The sequence below is a fragment of the Poecilia reticulata genome, chromosome 18 (genome assembly GCF_904066995.2).
Source record: "Poecilia reticulata chromosome 18, P_reticulata-male-v2, whole genome shotgun sequence".
NCBI lineage: Eukaryota > Metazoa > Chordata > Actinopteri > Cyprinodontiformes > Poeciliidae > Poecilia > Poecilia reticulata.
Window position 1 is genome coordinate 25,282,102 of NC_088847.1, and position 18,107 is coordinate 25,300,208.

An 18,107-nucleotide genomic window follows, 5' to 3' on the forward strand; every position below is an offset into this window, starting at 1 on the left:
CTATGTTAAAAACGGAAGCTACCAAAACTCGTGTTAATATTATTTTTAAGACGCAGCTATTGTGGTTAATAACTGTTCAAAGCTCATATTCACAAGAGCGGCTCTTTAACCGCAGATGAAAATTGGCATTTCACGACATGCTAACTAGCTTCAGTTAGCTTATCTTAGAAAGACAGACTTTAAACTTACCCCTCAGTACAGCAGCTGTAGGGTCTATACACGTAAAAAAGTCCTCCATCTTCATCCATGTCCAACCGAGATTAGAGAATTTGCCAAAAGAAAATCTTATAAAAGTACAGTAGATAAAAGCTTAGTTAGGCTGTTACAACTGAATTAACCGTTAATCAGGGCAGTTAAATGATCTCTGGCGTTGCCGTTAGTGATGTGCGGATTGATACTGAAATATCGATTCTTCCGATACCAGAACTTAATTCTTTAAAATCTATTGTCAGATCCAAGGATCAATACTTTCAACACTTTAGTAATTTGAGATAATGTAGATTAACAAGAGCACGTTAGAAAGTAACTAAATTATTGAGATCTTGCCTAAATGAAACGTTGTTAATGGGAACTACTTTTTCTTCCGCCTGGTAAGTATGTAATGTGTAAGGACGTAATGCCCATGCGCAGCGTGCTGCTGACGCTCACTCACTCAGAAATGGACATGTTGACAGATTATAAAAGTGACATGGAGCCATTTCAGCTGTCATTTTATAGTAGTTTTAATAATTAAACAAGGATGTACACTGCTCAAAAAATAAAGGGAACACTTAAACACTTAAGTGAAAACTTAAGTGTTCCCTTTATTTTTTTTAGCAGTATATTTAGTAGGGTTATTACTTTACTAATTTTCTTTTTTTAGTTTGCAACTCCATGTTCACATGTTTTGTATATTTCGGCTGAATTAAAATAGCTTATAGTAAACAAGATTGTTGTCTCAATGTACTTCTGAGTTTAAAATGAGTGCATCAGAGTACATTGTGTTCTTTTTATGAAGCCAAGATATGGATTACATTTATTTTTTATTTAATTAAGAAACAAATTAACTGTCTTTGTGCAAAGTATGGGATCTGTATTGCCAATACCAGCTTAAATTTTACTCAGTATTGGATCGGAAAGAAAATCTGTTGTATCGAACATTAATACTATCTCACTGCCTTTTTGGGCGCTTTCCCATTTGGATTGTATGATGTCATAAAAGGGGTTACAAACATGATGAATAAAATGTTGTTCAAACTAATATTAGTAACTTATAAAGTAAGAATTTGAAATATAAACCAAAAGTTAAAATATTTATCATGACATTGAGCTAATCAATATTGTTCATTCTAATCTCATTGTGTGGAAAACCAGCCATTTCAAATCACACATCAATAGAAATTTCATGACATGTCAGTAAGAGGTCCCACATCTTGCATTAAGATCAGATTAAGGTCCATAGCAGACGGAAACATGACAAGAATTATCTTAATATATAAACTGATATTGTCTCTGAAATTGAAATTGTTTTTCATTGACAATAACACAAATGATTCCATTTGGACATAGTCTGTTTTAATTATCTGAAGACATTTCATTAAGTATGTGATTTCGCTTTATGTGCTTGAAATAAGAAATTTTTACTTATATAAAATAAGTTCTAGACTTGAAGTTTGATTGGTAAATATTGATAGCACATATTTACTCATAATAAGTAATATTTTCTTAATATTAAGCTTGTATATCTTACTGAGATAAATAAGTAAAAAAACACTTAAAATAAGAAAAATATTCTAACATAAATCCCTCTTGGTGAGAAAAATTATCTTGTCAGAAAGAAAACAAGAAAAATCTCCTTAATTTAAGATATTTAATCTTACTAAGATTTCAGTTTTTGCAGTGTATGTATCACTTTTTAGAAACAATAAACACTGTCCTAAATAATGTCTGTCACTGCAGCGGCCATCCCACCACATGAGAGCAGGACGACGCACCGTGGTGGGCGTCCCTTATTTTGATTTCTGAAAGGTGGCAACACTACCCAGAGTCTAACTGAGGCTAATCGGAGGCTAACTGCGGCCAATTTGAGGCTAACTGAGGCTAACTAGATTCTAACCGGAGGCTAACTGATGCTAACTGAGGCTAATTGAAAGCTAACTGATGCTAACTGAGGCTAAGCTAACTGCTGAACTTCATTCAGATTTTGGTCACTGAGACAAAACATGGATCTGTGATCCATGTTTTGCTGAGGAACTGGGTCGGTCCAGACTGCTCTGATTTAACAGGAAGAATATTGCAATGTTACTTATTTTTCGGGGTACTGATCTCTCACAGAAGGAAAGTTGGGGATAATTCCCAATGCATAAAGTGTCCTTAACAGAAAGATAAAACATTTCTGATGAGGATTTAGTTTTTTTTCCATGGCCTAATTTTCTTCTTTTCATGTCTAACAGATTATTGTATCTTTAAAACTATAACAAAAACATTTATGTTCACTTATTTCTGTCATGGTTTTAGGGATTTGTCTGATCCACATGCAGAAAAGACCATAAGGAGAACTAGGCAACTCTTATAGGTTTTAATGATGTCCAGCAAAGTCAGTGTAGTACACAGCTCTTTCAGACACGGATGGAAGCCCCACCGGGGAAACCAAGCCAGAGAGAGACTCACGGGAGCAGGAACCAGTCGGACGCACCGTAGGACGGGTGGGTCACAACTGCTAAGGGGATCGTTGGATCGCCAGGAACCAGAGGGAAGGAACCTCATCTAGGTGGAATCCAAAGGGACAGCGTACCTGATAAGGTAAACACAACACCGGTAAGTACAAACTCAATAAACGTCAGACATAGATCTAGAGACTCTGAGGAAGCTGAATTACCACATGGGCAAACACTCTGGTGTTGGCCGAGCCGCAGTCGGCTCCACTTATGCCTCCCGTTATGAGGGTAGATGACAAACAGGTGCGTTGGAGAACCACAGTAAGGCTGAGCACACCTCCTGCTCCCTGAGGACCTCTGGGTGGATGAAGATGAGGAAGGAACTACCCAACAATTGCTGCTTCAATGTTGTTGACCGGTTTCTACTGTAATGGTCCTTTAATCTTTTCATATTTTTATTATTTCAGTATTTTTTTCTCCTTCTGGTTTAGATTTCACTAAAGTGTCAACGAGCTCAAAGGGTTAAAACAATAAAATGATTAAAGTACATGTACATTAACTAGTATCAACCCATTAATACATTTTTGTTGGGACCCTGGATGGTCAGGGTTTTTTGTTGTTGCTTCTCATTCCTTCCACCAGGGGCCGCCTAGTGGTCGATCTCTGGTGGGCGTGACCGGCGACGCTGGAATTTTACACACCTGTTGGAGGTTGTCTCATCTGTAAGGAGCTTAAGAGTAGGAGTCAGCCAACACCTTGTTGCCAGAGTGTTTAGCCAGTAATGATATTTCCTTAATGGTTTCCTTACTGGTTCCAACCACTTTAAGCTCCAAGCTCCTGGCTGTTCCCTGAGTATTCTTCTCCTCGAGACGCTGTTGGACTTTACCCTTTGGTGCCCGAGCTCCCACTCACACCCCCCACAGTAAAACGACCCACCTGGAGCTCCTTGGCTGCCTCCCTCACACTGACTCCCGGTGAGCTGAAGCTCTTACCTGTCCGCCCTCCAACGCCGTCCGTCTACCATCTCTGAACCTCGGCTGGTTCCGCAGCAGACTGGAGCTCCTGGTAAGACCTGACCTTCTGGAGTATCAGAGGTCATTAGAAAGGTCAGAGGTCAGCCCTGAACTACATGGCAGGACCCGGATCGTTTCCTGAAGAGAGCTGGGACTACAATCTAAAGGTTACCTTAGTAACACACTTTGTCATGAATTAAAATAATATATCAGCTCCCTCTGCCAGACCAGTCCAGTGTTATCCAGTGACCATCTGGAGGATCCAGAGGAGGAGCAGCAGGGGGTCAAAAGGTCACATCAGGCTATAATAAAACTTTTTAGAAGAAACTTCACTCAACATATTTGGAAGAAGGAGAAGGATGAGTCCAATTCCAGTAGAACCATCCCAGCCATGAAGCATGGAGGGGGAAGCATCATGCTTTGGGGTGATTTTCTGCTGGGCAACATGGAGCATCAACTTCCTGTGAGGAAGTTTTTCTATCAGTTTCAGGTTCTGGATACCAACTGGACCGCTCCAGAACATTTAAATATTTATTATGGAGCCACTGCTTAGTTCACTGGCTATGAATTGTTGACTTAGTGCTGTCAATCACCCTCGGGTATGTGCTGCTCCCACCCTCTCCTTGCTCTCTGCTACAGCAGCCATGAATGCTCAGGCTAACAATGAAGTGTAAAATCTGCAGAGGAAAATATTGAGGGGAAAAAATCATGATGAGTTTATTCAAGATAAAATACTAAAGAACACAAAGCTGGAAATCTGAAATGAGATTTTTTATTTTTCTCATTACAGTCATGAAAGTATTCATTGGTTAAAAACAAAGCAAAATTAATCATTAAAAAATGACATTAACACATTGATGTTTTCTTCTTCTGCCGTTTTTGTCCAAGTAATGTTAAAACATTTAATCTGTTTAATGTTAATATGTAATTTTCTTCATAAGCTTCTCTGAACTTTACACTGGTTAGAAGAAAACCCAAACAAAAAAATAGCTTCAGTTCAACATCTTCTTTAAGTTAAATAAAGATTACAGTTTGTGAGAAAAAAAAATCAAGACATTTTTTTTATTGAGATGATCTTGAAGTGAAGCATAAAGAAAGATAGAAAACCTGAACTAAAATAATCAGCAGTTATAATCTGATGTTAGGAGAGTTGAAACCTGAGCTGGTCGTCATGATGAGACTGAAGGTCAGAGGTCATCTGATCCTGGAGGAACATCTGGAATCACAGAAACATTGGAAACTAATTAAATCCGTTTGTTTAATGTACACTGGTGGGAAAATGAGATTTAATCTCCAGGAACGTCCTGGAAAAATAATGGTTAAAAATGCAGCTGAAGGAATAAAGATGTTTTAATTCAGTGTCAAGTAACATAAACATCAACATTGACTCTCCTCCCAGATTTTGGTCTTAACGTCCGACAGACTATCTGGATTCTCCTCCAGTCCAGGATTTCTCAGAGACTCAGGCGGGCGATACTCAGGTCAGCAGAAAACATTTACATTTCCACTTCTCTCTGGTGATATTTGGCATTTTCTATTTGTACTAGAGGTGTGCCGATCGATCGGTCACCGATCATAATCGGCCGATTTCCGTGAAAAAGTGCATGATCGGTGATCGGCGATCATTGGCTCTTGTTGCCGATACCGATCACCTGCATCTCATTTCTCAGCCTGCCTGTGCAGCTGGTCTCCTCTTTCCTTCACTCTGCAAATGCGCAGCAACAAATCCTAAGCGATGTGGAACTATAACTATAACGCACTGAGTGACTGGGGACGTTTGCGTGTTGCAGCGGAAAATTGAAGCAGGTCAAAATGCATCAACACAACGAAGCTAATATGACATAAAAACAATGACATACTTGACGGAGTTTGGCTACATCGAGGCTCACTGCAGTAAAAAGACATATGGAGGATCAGATAGCAGGTAAAGCAGCACAGCTACAAACACTCACCCGGATTAGCATGACGGTCAGAAAGCTAAACAAATAACCCACAAAATGATTTAAGTCTTGGAGCTGCGATGTAAGACGCTGGTTCTGCTCTCACTGTTGAACCGCTGCTACGCTACAGGTAGTAATATTTCACAGACGGAGCGCCGCTTCTGCTCCACCTGGTAGTGACTCTCACACCAAACCTCAGCTTAAAGCTGCAGCATCTAACCTAAAAAAATACATTTTACATACGTATTAAAACGTTCGCTGTCCTAACATGAGACAGATAATCTCTAAAAAATAACCGATCTCCTCCCTGCTCTGCATAATTACTCTGCTCAGTCAGAAACAGCCACTCAGAACTAGCAGAAATCAGCTAGCTGCCATGCTATCAGGAAGTTTTCATTCAGTAACTCTGGATTATTTATTGTAATGGATCCTGTATTTGCCTTTGAATGTTAAGTTTAGTTTTATACTTGAATTTTTTGGCAATGTTGAGAGGTTTCATTTTGGCTCTTTGCATTATTTAGCCTCTTCAGAGCCTCCATATGTTATCAGTCTGTTAAAGATAGTATTATTGATAGCAGGACAATTTGCAGAATTTTGTTTTTTTTCTTGGAAAAAGTTATTAAAAACAAGTTTTTGTCTAAATTAAGGTGAATTCATGGTTCCTTTTTCCACATAATGTAACTGGTAGTGCTTATGATTAATTAATAATAATTATGTGATTGATATCGCCGTGATCGGCCCTCATGGGTGATCGGAATCGGCAGGAAAAAACCTGATCTGCACATCTCTAGTTTGTAGCTTAAAGTAGCTAAGGGTTCTCATCATGTCTGTCTGGAATGGTTAAACAAAGACACGTGGGTTACGATCTTTACTCCCATTGGACAGAAATGACAAAGGTTAGACAGAGCACAGAACAAAAACACAAAAACAAACTCTGGAAATTCTACTGGCTACCAGGACCGGCCCAAGGCAAAGCAAAGTAAGTGGCCGCTAAGGGCCCTGGAGCCTCTGGAGGGCCCCATAAGTGGATAAATATATATATATATATATATATATATATATAAAACCCGCCTCTCGCCCGGAATGTTAGCTGGACCAGCAACCCTCCCGACCCCACTGAGGGACAAGAGTGAAAGAAAATGGATGGATGGATGGATAATATATATATATATCTCCTACGTCATACCATGGGAGACATTGATAAGCACGACATGCCGGCTCAAACATCGCCCGGCCAAACAAGGTCTGCGTCAGGTGCTGGGGAACCAGAGCACCTTGATGAAAAATGGGCTACTGGAACAAGATGGAAATGGGCGAGAGATGAAAACATGGATCTGTTGGAATGCTACCACTCAAGTAACCCTAGTCAGAGGGGCTACATGCAAAGACTGTGGGAGGAATGGTTAGTTCAACATCCTCAGTCGACACTAACTGCTAAACAACTAGTAGCTCAGTGTTCCAACATCCGCAAACGGCAACTGCTGTCACAACTTGAGATTGACGAGGTACAACACAAGTGCTACGGGAAGGAGCCAGGACGCCAGGTCAGAAGGGAGTTAACTACAACTACCTGCCCAGAGACTGGGTATGTAGCCCCAGTAATGAACGAACCATCTGAGCTGAACGAGGCAGCAACTGACCTGAGAGAGAGAATCATGGCCCGAATGAACACCAGACGACCCCGACGCCAATTACAACAGCTGAGTGAAGTACCATCAGAAAGTCTCATTGAAGATGTGAATGCAGCATTGAGAACGATCCCTACCAACACCATAACAGAAACCAATGAGGTGATATACAACTCAGCATCAGTGATCCTTGAGATGCTTGGCTATAAGAGCAACCATGAGACCCACCAATACCCACCATGGAAAAGACGGTTAGAGGCTAAAGTCAAGATAACAAGGAGGGAAGTGAGTCAACTGTCAGAGCTCCAAAGGGGTGCAATGAAAAGATCAGTTCCCAAGAAGTACAGCCAGATGCCAATACCTGAAGCACTCGGTAACCATCACTGTGGCAGATGTCCAAGAAAGAGTCTCGGGTATGAAAAACTGGACAGCACCAGGACCTGACATGATCCATGCCTACTGGCTTAAGAAACTCACTGCCCTCCATGAGCGACTGGCAGCTCAACTGAACCAGCTGCTACAAAATGGGACTCACCCTGAATGGTTAACTGAAGGGCGCACAATCCTGATCCAGAAGGATCCCTCAAAGGGTTCAGTCCCATCCAACTATTGGCCAATAACCTGTCTCTCTACAACATGGAAGCTCATGTCAGGCATCATAGCGGCTAAGATAAGCGGGCACATGGATAAATACATGAGCACGGCACAGAAGGGCATCGGCATAAATAGCAGAGGAGCCAAACACCAACTACTTGTAGACCACACAGTCGCCCGAGACTGCAAAACCCGACACACCAACCTGTGTACCGCTTGGATTGATTACAAGAAAGCCTATGACTCAATGCCACACACTTGGATCATTGAATGCTTAGAGATGTACAACATCAATAGGACTCTAAGAGCCTTCATTGCAAACTTGATGGGGCTGTGGAAAACCACCCTTGAAGCCAACTGCAAGCCACTTGCACAAGTGTCCATCAAATGTGGCATATACCAAGGAGATGCTCTGTCCCCACTGCTGTTCTGCATAGGCCTGAACCCTCTCAGCCAAATCATCAACAAAACTGGCTACGGATACCGACTCAAGAATGGGGCCACGATCAGTCACCTCCGCTACATGGATGACATCAAGCTGTACGCCAAGAGCGAGCGAGACATCGACTCACTGATCCACACCACCAGGATCTAAAGCACTGACATTGGGATGTCATTCGGACTAGAGAAGTGTGGTCGGATGGTTACAAAGAGAGGGAAGGTCGTCCACACAGAAGGGGTCTCACTCCCAGAAGGAACAATAGCAAACATAGAGCACAGCTACAAATACCTGGGAATACTACAAGCAAATGGCAACCTCAATGAGGTCACAAGGAAAGGAGCCACAGCCAAATACCTCCAACGAATAAGGCAAGTCCTGAGAAGCCAGCTCAATGGCAAGAACAAGATCCGTGCGATAAACAGCTATGCCTTACCAGTAATCAGATACCCTGCAGGAACAATTAGCTGACCAATGGAAGAGATAAAGGCCATGGATGTAAAGACTCGGAAGCTACTAACCATGCATGGAGGGTTCCACCCCAAATCCAGCACCCTGAGACTGTACACGAGCCGTAAGGAAGGAGGCAGAGGACTAGTGAGTGTGAGAGCCACTGTCCAGGATGAAACATCCAAGATCCATAAATACATCAAGGACAAAGCCTCAACGGACGATGTGCTCAGCGAATGTCTCAGGCAATGGGGAACAGAAGACGAGGTGCTGGAAGTACCATCATGGGAGGACAAGCCCCTACATGGGATGTACCACCGACAAATAACTGAAGTGGCTGATGTCAGGAAATCCTACCAATGGCTGGAGAAAGCTGGACTCAAGGACAGCACAGAGGCTCTCATCCTGGCTGCACAGGAACAGGCTCTAAACACCAGAAAGGCTCAGATCTACCACACCAGACAAGACCCAAGGTGTAGGTTGTGCAAGGAGGCCCCTGAGACAGTCCAGCACATAACAGCAGGGTGCAAGATGCTGGCAGGGAAAGCGTAAATGGAACGACATAACCAAGTGGCGGGCATAGTGTACAGGAACATCTGCACAATATGGACTGGAAGCCCTGAGATCGAAGTGGGAAACACCCCCAAAGGTGGTGTCCACTGACCACTACCTTGTGGTGAGTTGGCTCCGGTGGTGGGGGAGGAAGCTGGTCAGACCTGGCAGGCCCAAACGTGTAGTGAGGGTCTGCTGGGAACGTCTGGCGGAGTCCCCTGTGAGACGGAGCTTCAACTCTCATCTCCACCAGAACTTTGAACACGTTCCGGGGGAAGTGGAGGACATTGAGTCTGAGTGGACCGTGTTCCGTACCTCCATTGCCGAGGCGGCCTATTGGAGCTGTGGCCGCAAGGTTGTTGGTGCCTGTCGAGATGGCAACCCTCGAACCCGTTGGTGGACACCTTCGGTGAGGGATGCTGTCAAGCTGAAGAAGGAATCCTACTGGGCCTTTTTGGCCTGTGGGACTCCAGAAGCAGCTGATGGGTACCGGCATGCGGCTCGGGTGGTCGCTTAGGCAAAGATTCGGGCGTGGGAGGAGTTTGGAGAGGCCATGGAGACAGACTTCCGTACGGCTTCGAGGCGATTCTGGTCCACCATCCGGCGTCTCAGGAGGGGGAAGCAGTGCAGCACCAACACTGTTTATAGTGGGGATGGTGCGCTGCTGACCTCAACTCGGAACGTTGTGGGCCGGTGGGCGGAATACTTCGAAGACCTTCTCAATCCCACCAACATGCCTTCTGTTGAGGAAGCTGAGCCTTGGGACTCTGGGTTGGGCTGTCCAATCTCTGGGGACGAGGTCGCCGAGGTGGTCAAAAAGCTCCTCGGTGGCAGGGCCCCGGGGGTGGATGAGATCCGCCCGGAGTTCCTTAAGGCTCTGGATATTGCAGGGTTGTGTTGGCTCACGCGACTCTGCAATATCGCATGGACATCGGGGGCAGTTCCCCTGGATTGGGAGACTGGGGTGGTGGTCCCCCTGTTTAAAAAGGGGGACCGGAGGGTGTGCTCCAATTACAGGGGGGTCACACTCTTAAGCCTCCCTGGTAAGGTCTATTCAAGGGTCCTGGAGAGGAGGGTTCGTCGGATAGTCGAACCTCGGATTCAGGAAGAGCAGTGTGGTTTTCGTCCTGGTCGTGGAACACTGGACCAGCTCTACACCCTCAGCAGGGTCCTGGAGGGTTCTGGGAGTTTGCCCAACCAGTCTACATGTGTTTTGTGGACTTGGAGAAGGCGTTCGATCGTGTCCCTCGGGGGCCTTGTGGGGGGTACTCCGGGAGTATGGGGTACCGGGCCCTTTGATACGGGCTGTCAGGTCCCTGTATGACCTGTGTCAGAGTCTGGTCCACATTGTCGGGCTCGTTTCCGGTGAGAGTTGGACTCCGCCAAGGCTGCCCTTTGTCACCGATTCTGTTCATTACTTTTATGTACAGAACTTCTAGGCGCAGCCGAGGTGTTGATCCGTTTTGGTGGCCTTAAGATCTCATGTCTGCTTTTTGCGGATGATGTGGTTCTGTTGGCTTCATCAGATCGTGATCTGCAGTTCTCACTGGAGCGGTTCGCAGCCGAGAGTAAAGCGGCCGGGATGAGGCTCAGTGCCTCCAAATCCGAGGCCATGGTCTTGAGCCGGAAAAGGGTAGAGTGCCTTCTCCGGGTCAGGGGAGTCGTCCTGCCTCAAGTGGAGGAGTTTAAGTATCTGGGGATCTTGTTCACGAATGAGGGAAGAAGGGAGCGGGAGATCGACAGGCGGATTGGGGCAGCGTCTACTGTGAAGCGGGCGCTGTACCGGTCCGTCATGGACTCAAAGTAGAGCCGCTGCTCCTCCACGTCGAGAGGAGCCAGTTGAGGCTCGGGCATCTGGTCAGGATGCCTCCTGGACGCCTCCCTGGTGAGGTGTTCCGGGCACGTCCCACCAGGAGGAGGCCTCGGGGAAGACCCAGGACACGCTGGAGGGACGATGTCTCTCGGCTGGCCTGGGAACGCCTTGAGGTTCCTGGAGGAGCTGGAAAAAGTGGCTGGGGAGGGAAGTCTGGGCCTCCCTTCTGAAGCTGCTGCCCCCACGACCCGACCCCGGATAAGTGGAAGAAAGGATGGATGGATGGATGGATGGATGGATGAAAGGAAGGAAGAGGCAAAACTAAATAGTTTGATAAAGTAAAAGCCTCTCAGACTCTGAACTCAAAGCACCAAACTATTTATTTATATTATACAATTAATTTAATTTCACATAATTATGGTGGTAGAAGCCATTTGCTTGTTAAATACTTAATGAAACATATTTACCGTGTTTGATGTTTGTTGTAAATGACGTATAATCACACAAAACGAGGTAATGTGTCCAAGTTTGTCGTTTGTTGAACGTTCAGAAAGTACAGCGACTGTAAAGAGCCACAGCAAAGGTAAACAAAGGTAAAACAACCTGAACAGGTGATCAACTCTAAACCACTCGCACCTTTTTACTCTCTCTCCTCTGAAGAGGAATAAGACCTGATGCTGCTGAGGAGGAGCTGATGGGCAGGTACTGGACTCATCTATGGTCAGGAGATGGAGGAGACAGGAAGCTGATCCACTGGATCAGTGCTGCTTGGCTGGCACCAGGTGGGAGGAGGCTGTGACCAGCACAGTGAGGACAGCAGGGGGCGCTGCTCCTGCGTCAGGAGGAGAGGCTCCTTTAGGCAGCTGGGGTGAGACGAGGCCTTGAAGGCAGATCTGACCCACCTGGCTGAGGTTCCAGTGACCAGGTGGAACCTCAGCGGCCAGTTTGATCCACCAGGTGACCAGTTTGATCCACCAGGTGACCAGTTTGATCCACCAGTTTGATCCACCAGGTGACCAGCTTGATCCACCAGGTGACCAGTTTGATCCACCAGGTGACCAGTTTGATCCACCAGGTGACCAGTTTGATCCACCAGTTTGATCCACCAGGTGACCAGTTTGATCCACCAGGTGACCAGCTTGATCCACCAGGTGACCAGCTTGATCCACCAGGTGACCAGTTTGATCCACCAGGTGACCAGTTTGATCCACCAGGTGACCAGTTTGATCCACCAGGTGACCAGCTTGATCCACCAGGAGACCAGTTTGATCCACCAGGTGACCAGCTTGATCCACCAGGTGACCAGTTTGATCCACCAGGTGACCAGTTTGATCCACCAGGTGACCAGCTTGATCCACCAGGTGACCAGTTTGATCCACCAGTTTGATCCACCAGGTGACCAGCTTGATCCACCAGGTGACCAGTTTGATCCACCAGTTTGATCCACCAGGTGACCAGTTTGATCCACCAGGTGACCAGTTTGATCCACCAGGTGACCAGTTTGATCCACCAGTTTGATCCACCAGGTGACCAGCTTGATCCACCAGGTGACCAGTTTGATCCACCAGGTGACCAGCTTGATCCACCAGGTGACCAGTTTGATCCACCAGGTGACCAGCTTGATCCACCAGGTGACCAGTTTGATCCACCAGTTTGATCCACCAGGTGACCAGCTTGATCCACCAGGTGACCAGTTTGATCCACCAGTTTGATCCACCAGGTGACCAGTTTGATCCACCAGTTTGATCCACCAGGTGACCAGTTTGATCCACCAGGTGACCAGCTTGATCCACCAGGTGACCAGTTTGATCCACCAGGTGACCAGCTTGATCCACCAGGTGACCAGTTTGATCCACCAGGTGACCAGTTTGATCCACCAGTTTGATCCACCAGGTGACCAGTTTGATCCACCAGTTTGATCCACCAGGTGACCAGTTTGATCCACCAGGTGACCAGAGTTCCTCTGTCCTGTGAGGATCCTGACCCAGAGGTGTGTCCATCCACCCCCCTGAGGGGTTTCCTGCCCTCTGACCCAGGGGCTTATTGTCACCAGACTGGCAGCTAAAAGGCTTTCAACTCCAGGAACTCTTTATATCAGCTGTTATCATATATGGGTCTGATAACCGCAGTGAGCATCATCAGAGTTTCTTTCCTCCCTTGTTTTGCTGTGCAGTGACTCAGATCGTCACATCGGCCCGTTTGGGTTTCAGTGCTGATCTGTGTGGATTCTCATTTCTGCAGCGGTTCTGGAGAGGAAACCCGACCTGAGCTGCCTTGGATGTTCCCTCTGTGGTCGACATCCTGAGTTTCTATTAAAAGACTTTAGTATAAATTAAGATTTAGCTTTTTCATGAAACCTCATGAAAATATTAAATATCAACATTGCTGTCTGAGAGCATTTCTGCATGAAGCACAACTAACTTCTGACCAATCAGAGCTCTGAAATGGTTCGACTGGGTCTGGTGTCGAGTTCGGCAGACGACTCTCTGACAACAAGATGATGTCATTTTGTCACGTCAGTAAGAACCGATTTCAGAACGTTGCATGAAGTCTGTTGTAGCCTTAAGTAACGTTCTCTTTTAACGTCTTTAGTTACAAAAAATAGAAATAAATGGATTAAAATTAACTGTAATGATTGTTTTTAGATAAAACTGGATGGAGGAACAAAGGTTTGTCTCACCTTCAGATTTTCTCAACAGTTGAATCAGCAGAACCAGAATCAGGGAGTAAAACCCAAAAATCACACATGGTGGAGTCAGGAGCATGAAGAGATGAGACTGGGAGGAAGGTGAAGATGATGATGGAGGTGAAGATGATGATGGAGGTGAAGGAGAGGGTGGAGCATCAGAAGTGGTTGTAGGATCAGAAGCAGTTGGTGGTTTCTCTAAAATAAAACAATTTATTAAATAACTGCCCAACAATTTCTAATAAAAACCAAAGTTTAACAATATTTTAAATCCTCTGACCTTCCACAGAGATCCTGCTGGATGGAGACTCTCCCTGATCGCTGATGCTGCATTTATAAAAGCCTTCATCAGATCTCTTCACTGTTTTAAGAGTAAAGTTTCCCGATGCTCCATGACCAATGACGACTTTATCTTTATAGAAAGCAGCTGGGAGGTTGTGGGCTGGACTCTTTGCTCTGCAGCTCAGAGTGACGTCATCTCCCTCCATCACAGGGAGGACAGGACTCTGCAGGATCACTGATCCACCTCAACACAGAGACAAACTACAGCATTTCATCCATTTCCACACAGCAACACTAACTCCACAGTCTGATCTTACCAGAGACAGAGAGCTGGATGCTGCTGCTGCTGCTGGGGGAGGATCCAGATGTGGACTCACACCAGTACACACCAGAGTCATCAGGGTGTGAAGTGATTTCACAGGTAGAACCAGCTGATCTCCCAAATCCATCTCCACACTGAGTCCTGGTCTCTAAGGTCGTGTTTCTCCTCACAGTCCATCCATCCTCACAGGTCAGAGTCACTGATTCTCCTCTGAAGAACTGAGATCTGCTGGGACTCAGAGTCAGAGCAGCTGGAGAGACTGAAGAGATTCAATTATCATGATTTCAGTTACTAATAAAACCAAAAAGCATCATATTCAATAATTATCCAAATCAAAAATTTCATAACATTCTCAGATGTAGCTTTTATCCAAACCACATCTTTGAAAATGTAAAGTATTTTCTTTAATGTAACAGAAGTTCACCAACCTTCATCTGTTGAGCAGCTCAGCAAGAAGATCAGAACTAGAGAATAAATAAAGATACATATTCATTATTCATTATATTCATGAAGCTGAACATGTCAAATATAATGTACTCTCAAGTTGTGAAATTCAATTTCATATTGATTTTGTTAGTTCTGCTTTTATATTAAGATGCTGTTATTTATAAAAATCAAATTCATTGATTTCTTCAGTTTTCATACAGCGCTGATTCCAAACATAGTTTCCTGGCACTTATTAGACAACAGATCCATTTACACACAGAAACCTCCAGCCCCACAGTGATTCTATCACCAGATCCTATTAAATCCCATCCAGTAAAATGTCTCCAGTGTCTCAGACAGAGAGAAATGCTGATCCAGCAGAAAGAGACTAAAACTTTACTTACAGATCAGACAGTGAGATGTTCCTTCCATTGTTCTTCTCAGTGACCTGACGATGTTTGTCCTGAAAGTAGCAGTCATGTCCCTGCTTGATCTCTGCAGTTGAACCTCCGTGAGGGCTGTGGGCGTTTTATCATCTTCGCTTTCCCTCCTATTTGCTCATTAACTCCATATATGTGGCTCCAGACTGAGCAGGAAGTGAGCCTATTCTGAGCACATATATCTATGTAAGCAAACAATAACTTGTGGTGTTTAAATCTCACAGGTGTTCGATAAAAACATCTCCCCTCTGCATCCCCTGCTCCTCGTGTACGGAAGGCCAAAAGGGGCAAAAACCAGAACATTTGATGTGTCTTTCACACATAAAGAACTGTGTTAACAATCTAATGCCACAGACTTTTGGTTTGTGTCTAAACTGAGTTTTTATTGGATGAAAAAGATAAAATCACATCCAGCAAATGAAAATTTTAGGACTGCAACTCATGATTATTTTAGTAAATTGATTATTCTATCAATTATTGTGAGAATTGGATTAAAAAATCTTGACATCATGCAGATATTTTGTATAAGTCTTCTACAATGTTGGAAACACATTTAAAGATGCAAATTAAATGTATTTTTTTTTTATTTATTTATTTTTTAACTGGCTAAAAGTCATTTAGTAAAAACACTTGATACCAAAGGATTAATCTGCAGCCAAAAACTGTAAAAAGTTCTGGCATTTCTGCTGGACTGAACATCAAAGCAGCGTAGGTCTGATCTGGAGATTATTTTCTGGATTGTGTAATAATTGGATGCAAAAGGCAGATTTTTTTTTTTTTTTTACAGATTCGGAACCAGGTGAAGCTAAAACTGACAAAAATACTTCTGCAAGTGGCAGAAATGCCAAAGCATTTGCGGCCATTTTGAAAGCTTGCCGCATGGTTCTGCTGTTGGAGGTGAGAAGTTCAGGAGGAGCCATGCAGCTCAGTGAGGAAGCAGGAATATCTGCTCGGTAATGAGGCTTCAAACGGAAAACAAAAACTACCATCATGAGCATGTTGAGACCGAGTCGTAGAGGAGGTGAGCCCCGGGGAAACGGCTGACCTGGGCTGCCTACATTATTAATGTAACTCAATGTTCAGCAGAAGAAACTGCTGCTATCACCTGGATCAGGTGTTTACTGACCACAGGTCGGTTTACATCACAACACTGACTCATCTAGCGCTCCTCCACTACTGGCTGCTTTTTGTTACCAGGAAAGACTTACCAGCATCTGAAAGTAATTTTTGCACAATAAATCAAATATTCTATTTATATATGAAAAAGTTGAGAGCGGGAACCTTTGTGTGTTTCTGTTTCGCCTGTAAATCTGATGCACAGCTACGTCCGCTAACAGCAGAGATGAAGCGTCTTCTCTTTTCCCTCTGAGGTTCACTTCTGCTTCTAAACAGTCCGGTTGGAAAAGATTATTGTTGTGCTTAAGTTAAAAGGAGTTAGCCTATCGGTGGAGCTATGCTAGCAGCTCAATGCTAAACATGTAGCAGCTAACGCTAATGTGAGCGTCCACAGTCAACATTTATAAAGAAGCTTCAGGAATGATCGGAGAAACTCTGGAAAGATGAACAGATAGAAAAACTCTTTGCTCCAAGAGCCTGAATGTCCCGTTCAAAATGTCTTTTATGAGCTTTAAGAGCAGAAAAGGCAAGTAAGGAAAAAGATTTTTATTTTGAAAATTTCAGGAAGCCTCATTTTAAAAAGCGGAAATGTAAAAAGCAGCAGTATGGCTTCAACTACGTTTGGATGGATCGGGTTTTCAAAACAGAACCAAAGAAAATGCTGCAACGGCCACTGGTACCATGGTTACCACGGCAACCGTTAACACCATCAGTTACGTTAGAGCAGTGGTTCTTAACCTTTTTTGTGGTACCGAACCCATCGGATTCATAGGCGCCTTCACTGAACCCTTCTTTTGTGATAAATAAAATGATTTTTTTTTCCAATTCAAGATATATGGGTGACCCAACTAGATTCTTGTTGGGTCACCCCATGATCACTAAGTCTTCTTAAAGGTAGAGTCTCTGAGATCAGTTCTTCAAAAATATAGTCAGTGTTTTCAGCAAAGTTGGTCTGACTGTCCAGGAACGACCCAAAGTATTTAAAATGTTCCACAGTTTCAACAGGTTGACCATCGAGAGAAACTGGAACCACTTTAAGGTCTTTAGATCATTTAATTAGCTCTACATTCTTAAGTGAATGAAAAATTTATAATAAATAATAAAGACTTTGCGGTATTCTGATTTAGTAATGTAATTATATTAGTTGTGTTACCACCCCCACGCCACTAGAGGCAGTAAGGAGCAGATTTAGAAGTTCACTGAAAGCTACAGAATTTGGTAAAAACTGTGAGCTTTGCTGAAGTAAATAAAGACACAAGTTCAAATCCATGCTGAGAGTGGAGCTCATTCAATCAGGGCTCCTCCACCTTGGCTAAGCAATGTAACGTGATCATCTGATTGGCTAAGCAATGTAACGTGATCCTCTGATTGGCTAAGCAATGTAACGTGATCCTCTGACTGGCTAAGCAATGTAACGTGATACTCTGATTCGCTACGCAATATAACGTGATACTCTGATTGGCTAAGCAATTTAACGTGATCTGCTGTAGTAAGTGATGGCAAAGCGGCGCGGCATCACGTCATTACACAAGTGTGTCTTTACCTCCGCTGCAGAGGCTGCGCCGAACCCCTGAGACCGACTCCCTGAACCCCTGGGATTCGACCGAACCAGGTTAAGAACCACTGCGTTAGAGCCTCATTGATGCTTCCACCACCATGCCTGACAGTGGGAGAAGCGTTTACTGATACAGCTCGGTTTGTCTGACCAGAGGTCCGAGGTGTGTGTGTGAAAGAGATTTGAACGGAATGTGTGTGTGTGTGTGTGTGATG

The 18,107-nt window shown here is 44.3% G+C and overlaps 1 protein-coding gene across 3 annotated transcripts; it reads right to left on the minus strand.

Annotated features, from left to right (window-relative positions):
• Positions 1-4,407: 4,407 nt before the first annotated feature.
• Positions 4,408-17,509, minus strand: LOC145548481 (Fc receptor-like protein 5). Of its 3 annotated transcripts, none has more exons than XM_081598933.1 (6): positions 15,186-17,509; positions 14,784-14,819; positions 14,351-14,614; positions 14,032-14,277; positions 13,746-13,842; positions 4,408-4,865 (listed from the first exon to the last, which is right to left on the minus strand). In XM_081598933.1, exons 1-5 carry the CDS (start codon positions 15,259-15,261, stop codon positions 13,748-13,750), a joined length of 717 nt encoding a protein of 238 aa, XP_081455059.1. In that variant the 5' UTR covers positions 15,262-17,509; the 3' UTR covers positions 4,408-4,865; positions 13,746-13,747. The 3 variants fall into 3 exon arrangements, with proteins under 3 accessions (XP_081455059.1, XP_081455058.1, XP_081455060.1); XM_081598932.1 differs by having other exon boundaries at positions 13,746-13,949; XM_081598934.1 differs by lacking the exon at positions 13,746-13,842.
• Positions 17,510-18,107: the final 598 nt, after the last annotated feature.

Bases quoted from the DNA above. Each gene is read 5' to 3' on its own strand.
- LOC145548481 (XM_081598932.1), bottom strand. From the start codon at position 15,261: ATGACTGCTACTTTCAGGACAAACATCGTCAGGTCACTGAGAAGAACA. The intron at 14,820-15,185 runs GTAAGTAAAGTT...TTTATTCTCTAG, and splicing joins AACATCTCACTGTCTGATCT to TTCTGATCTTCTTGCTGAGC. The intron at 14,278-14,350 runs GTAAGATCAGAC...CTCTGTGTTGAG, and splicing joins CATCCAGCTCTCTGTCTCTG to GTGGATCAGTGATCCTGCAG.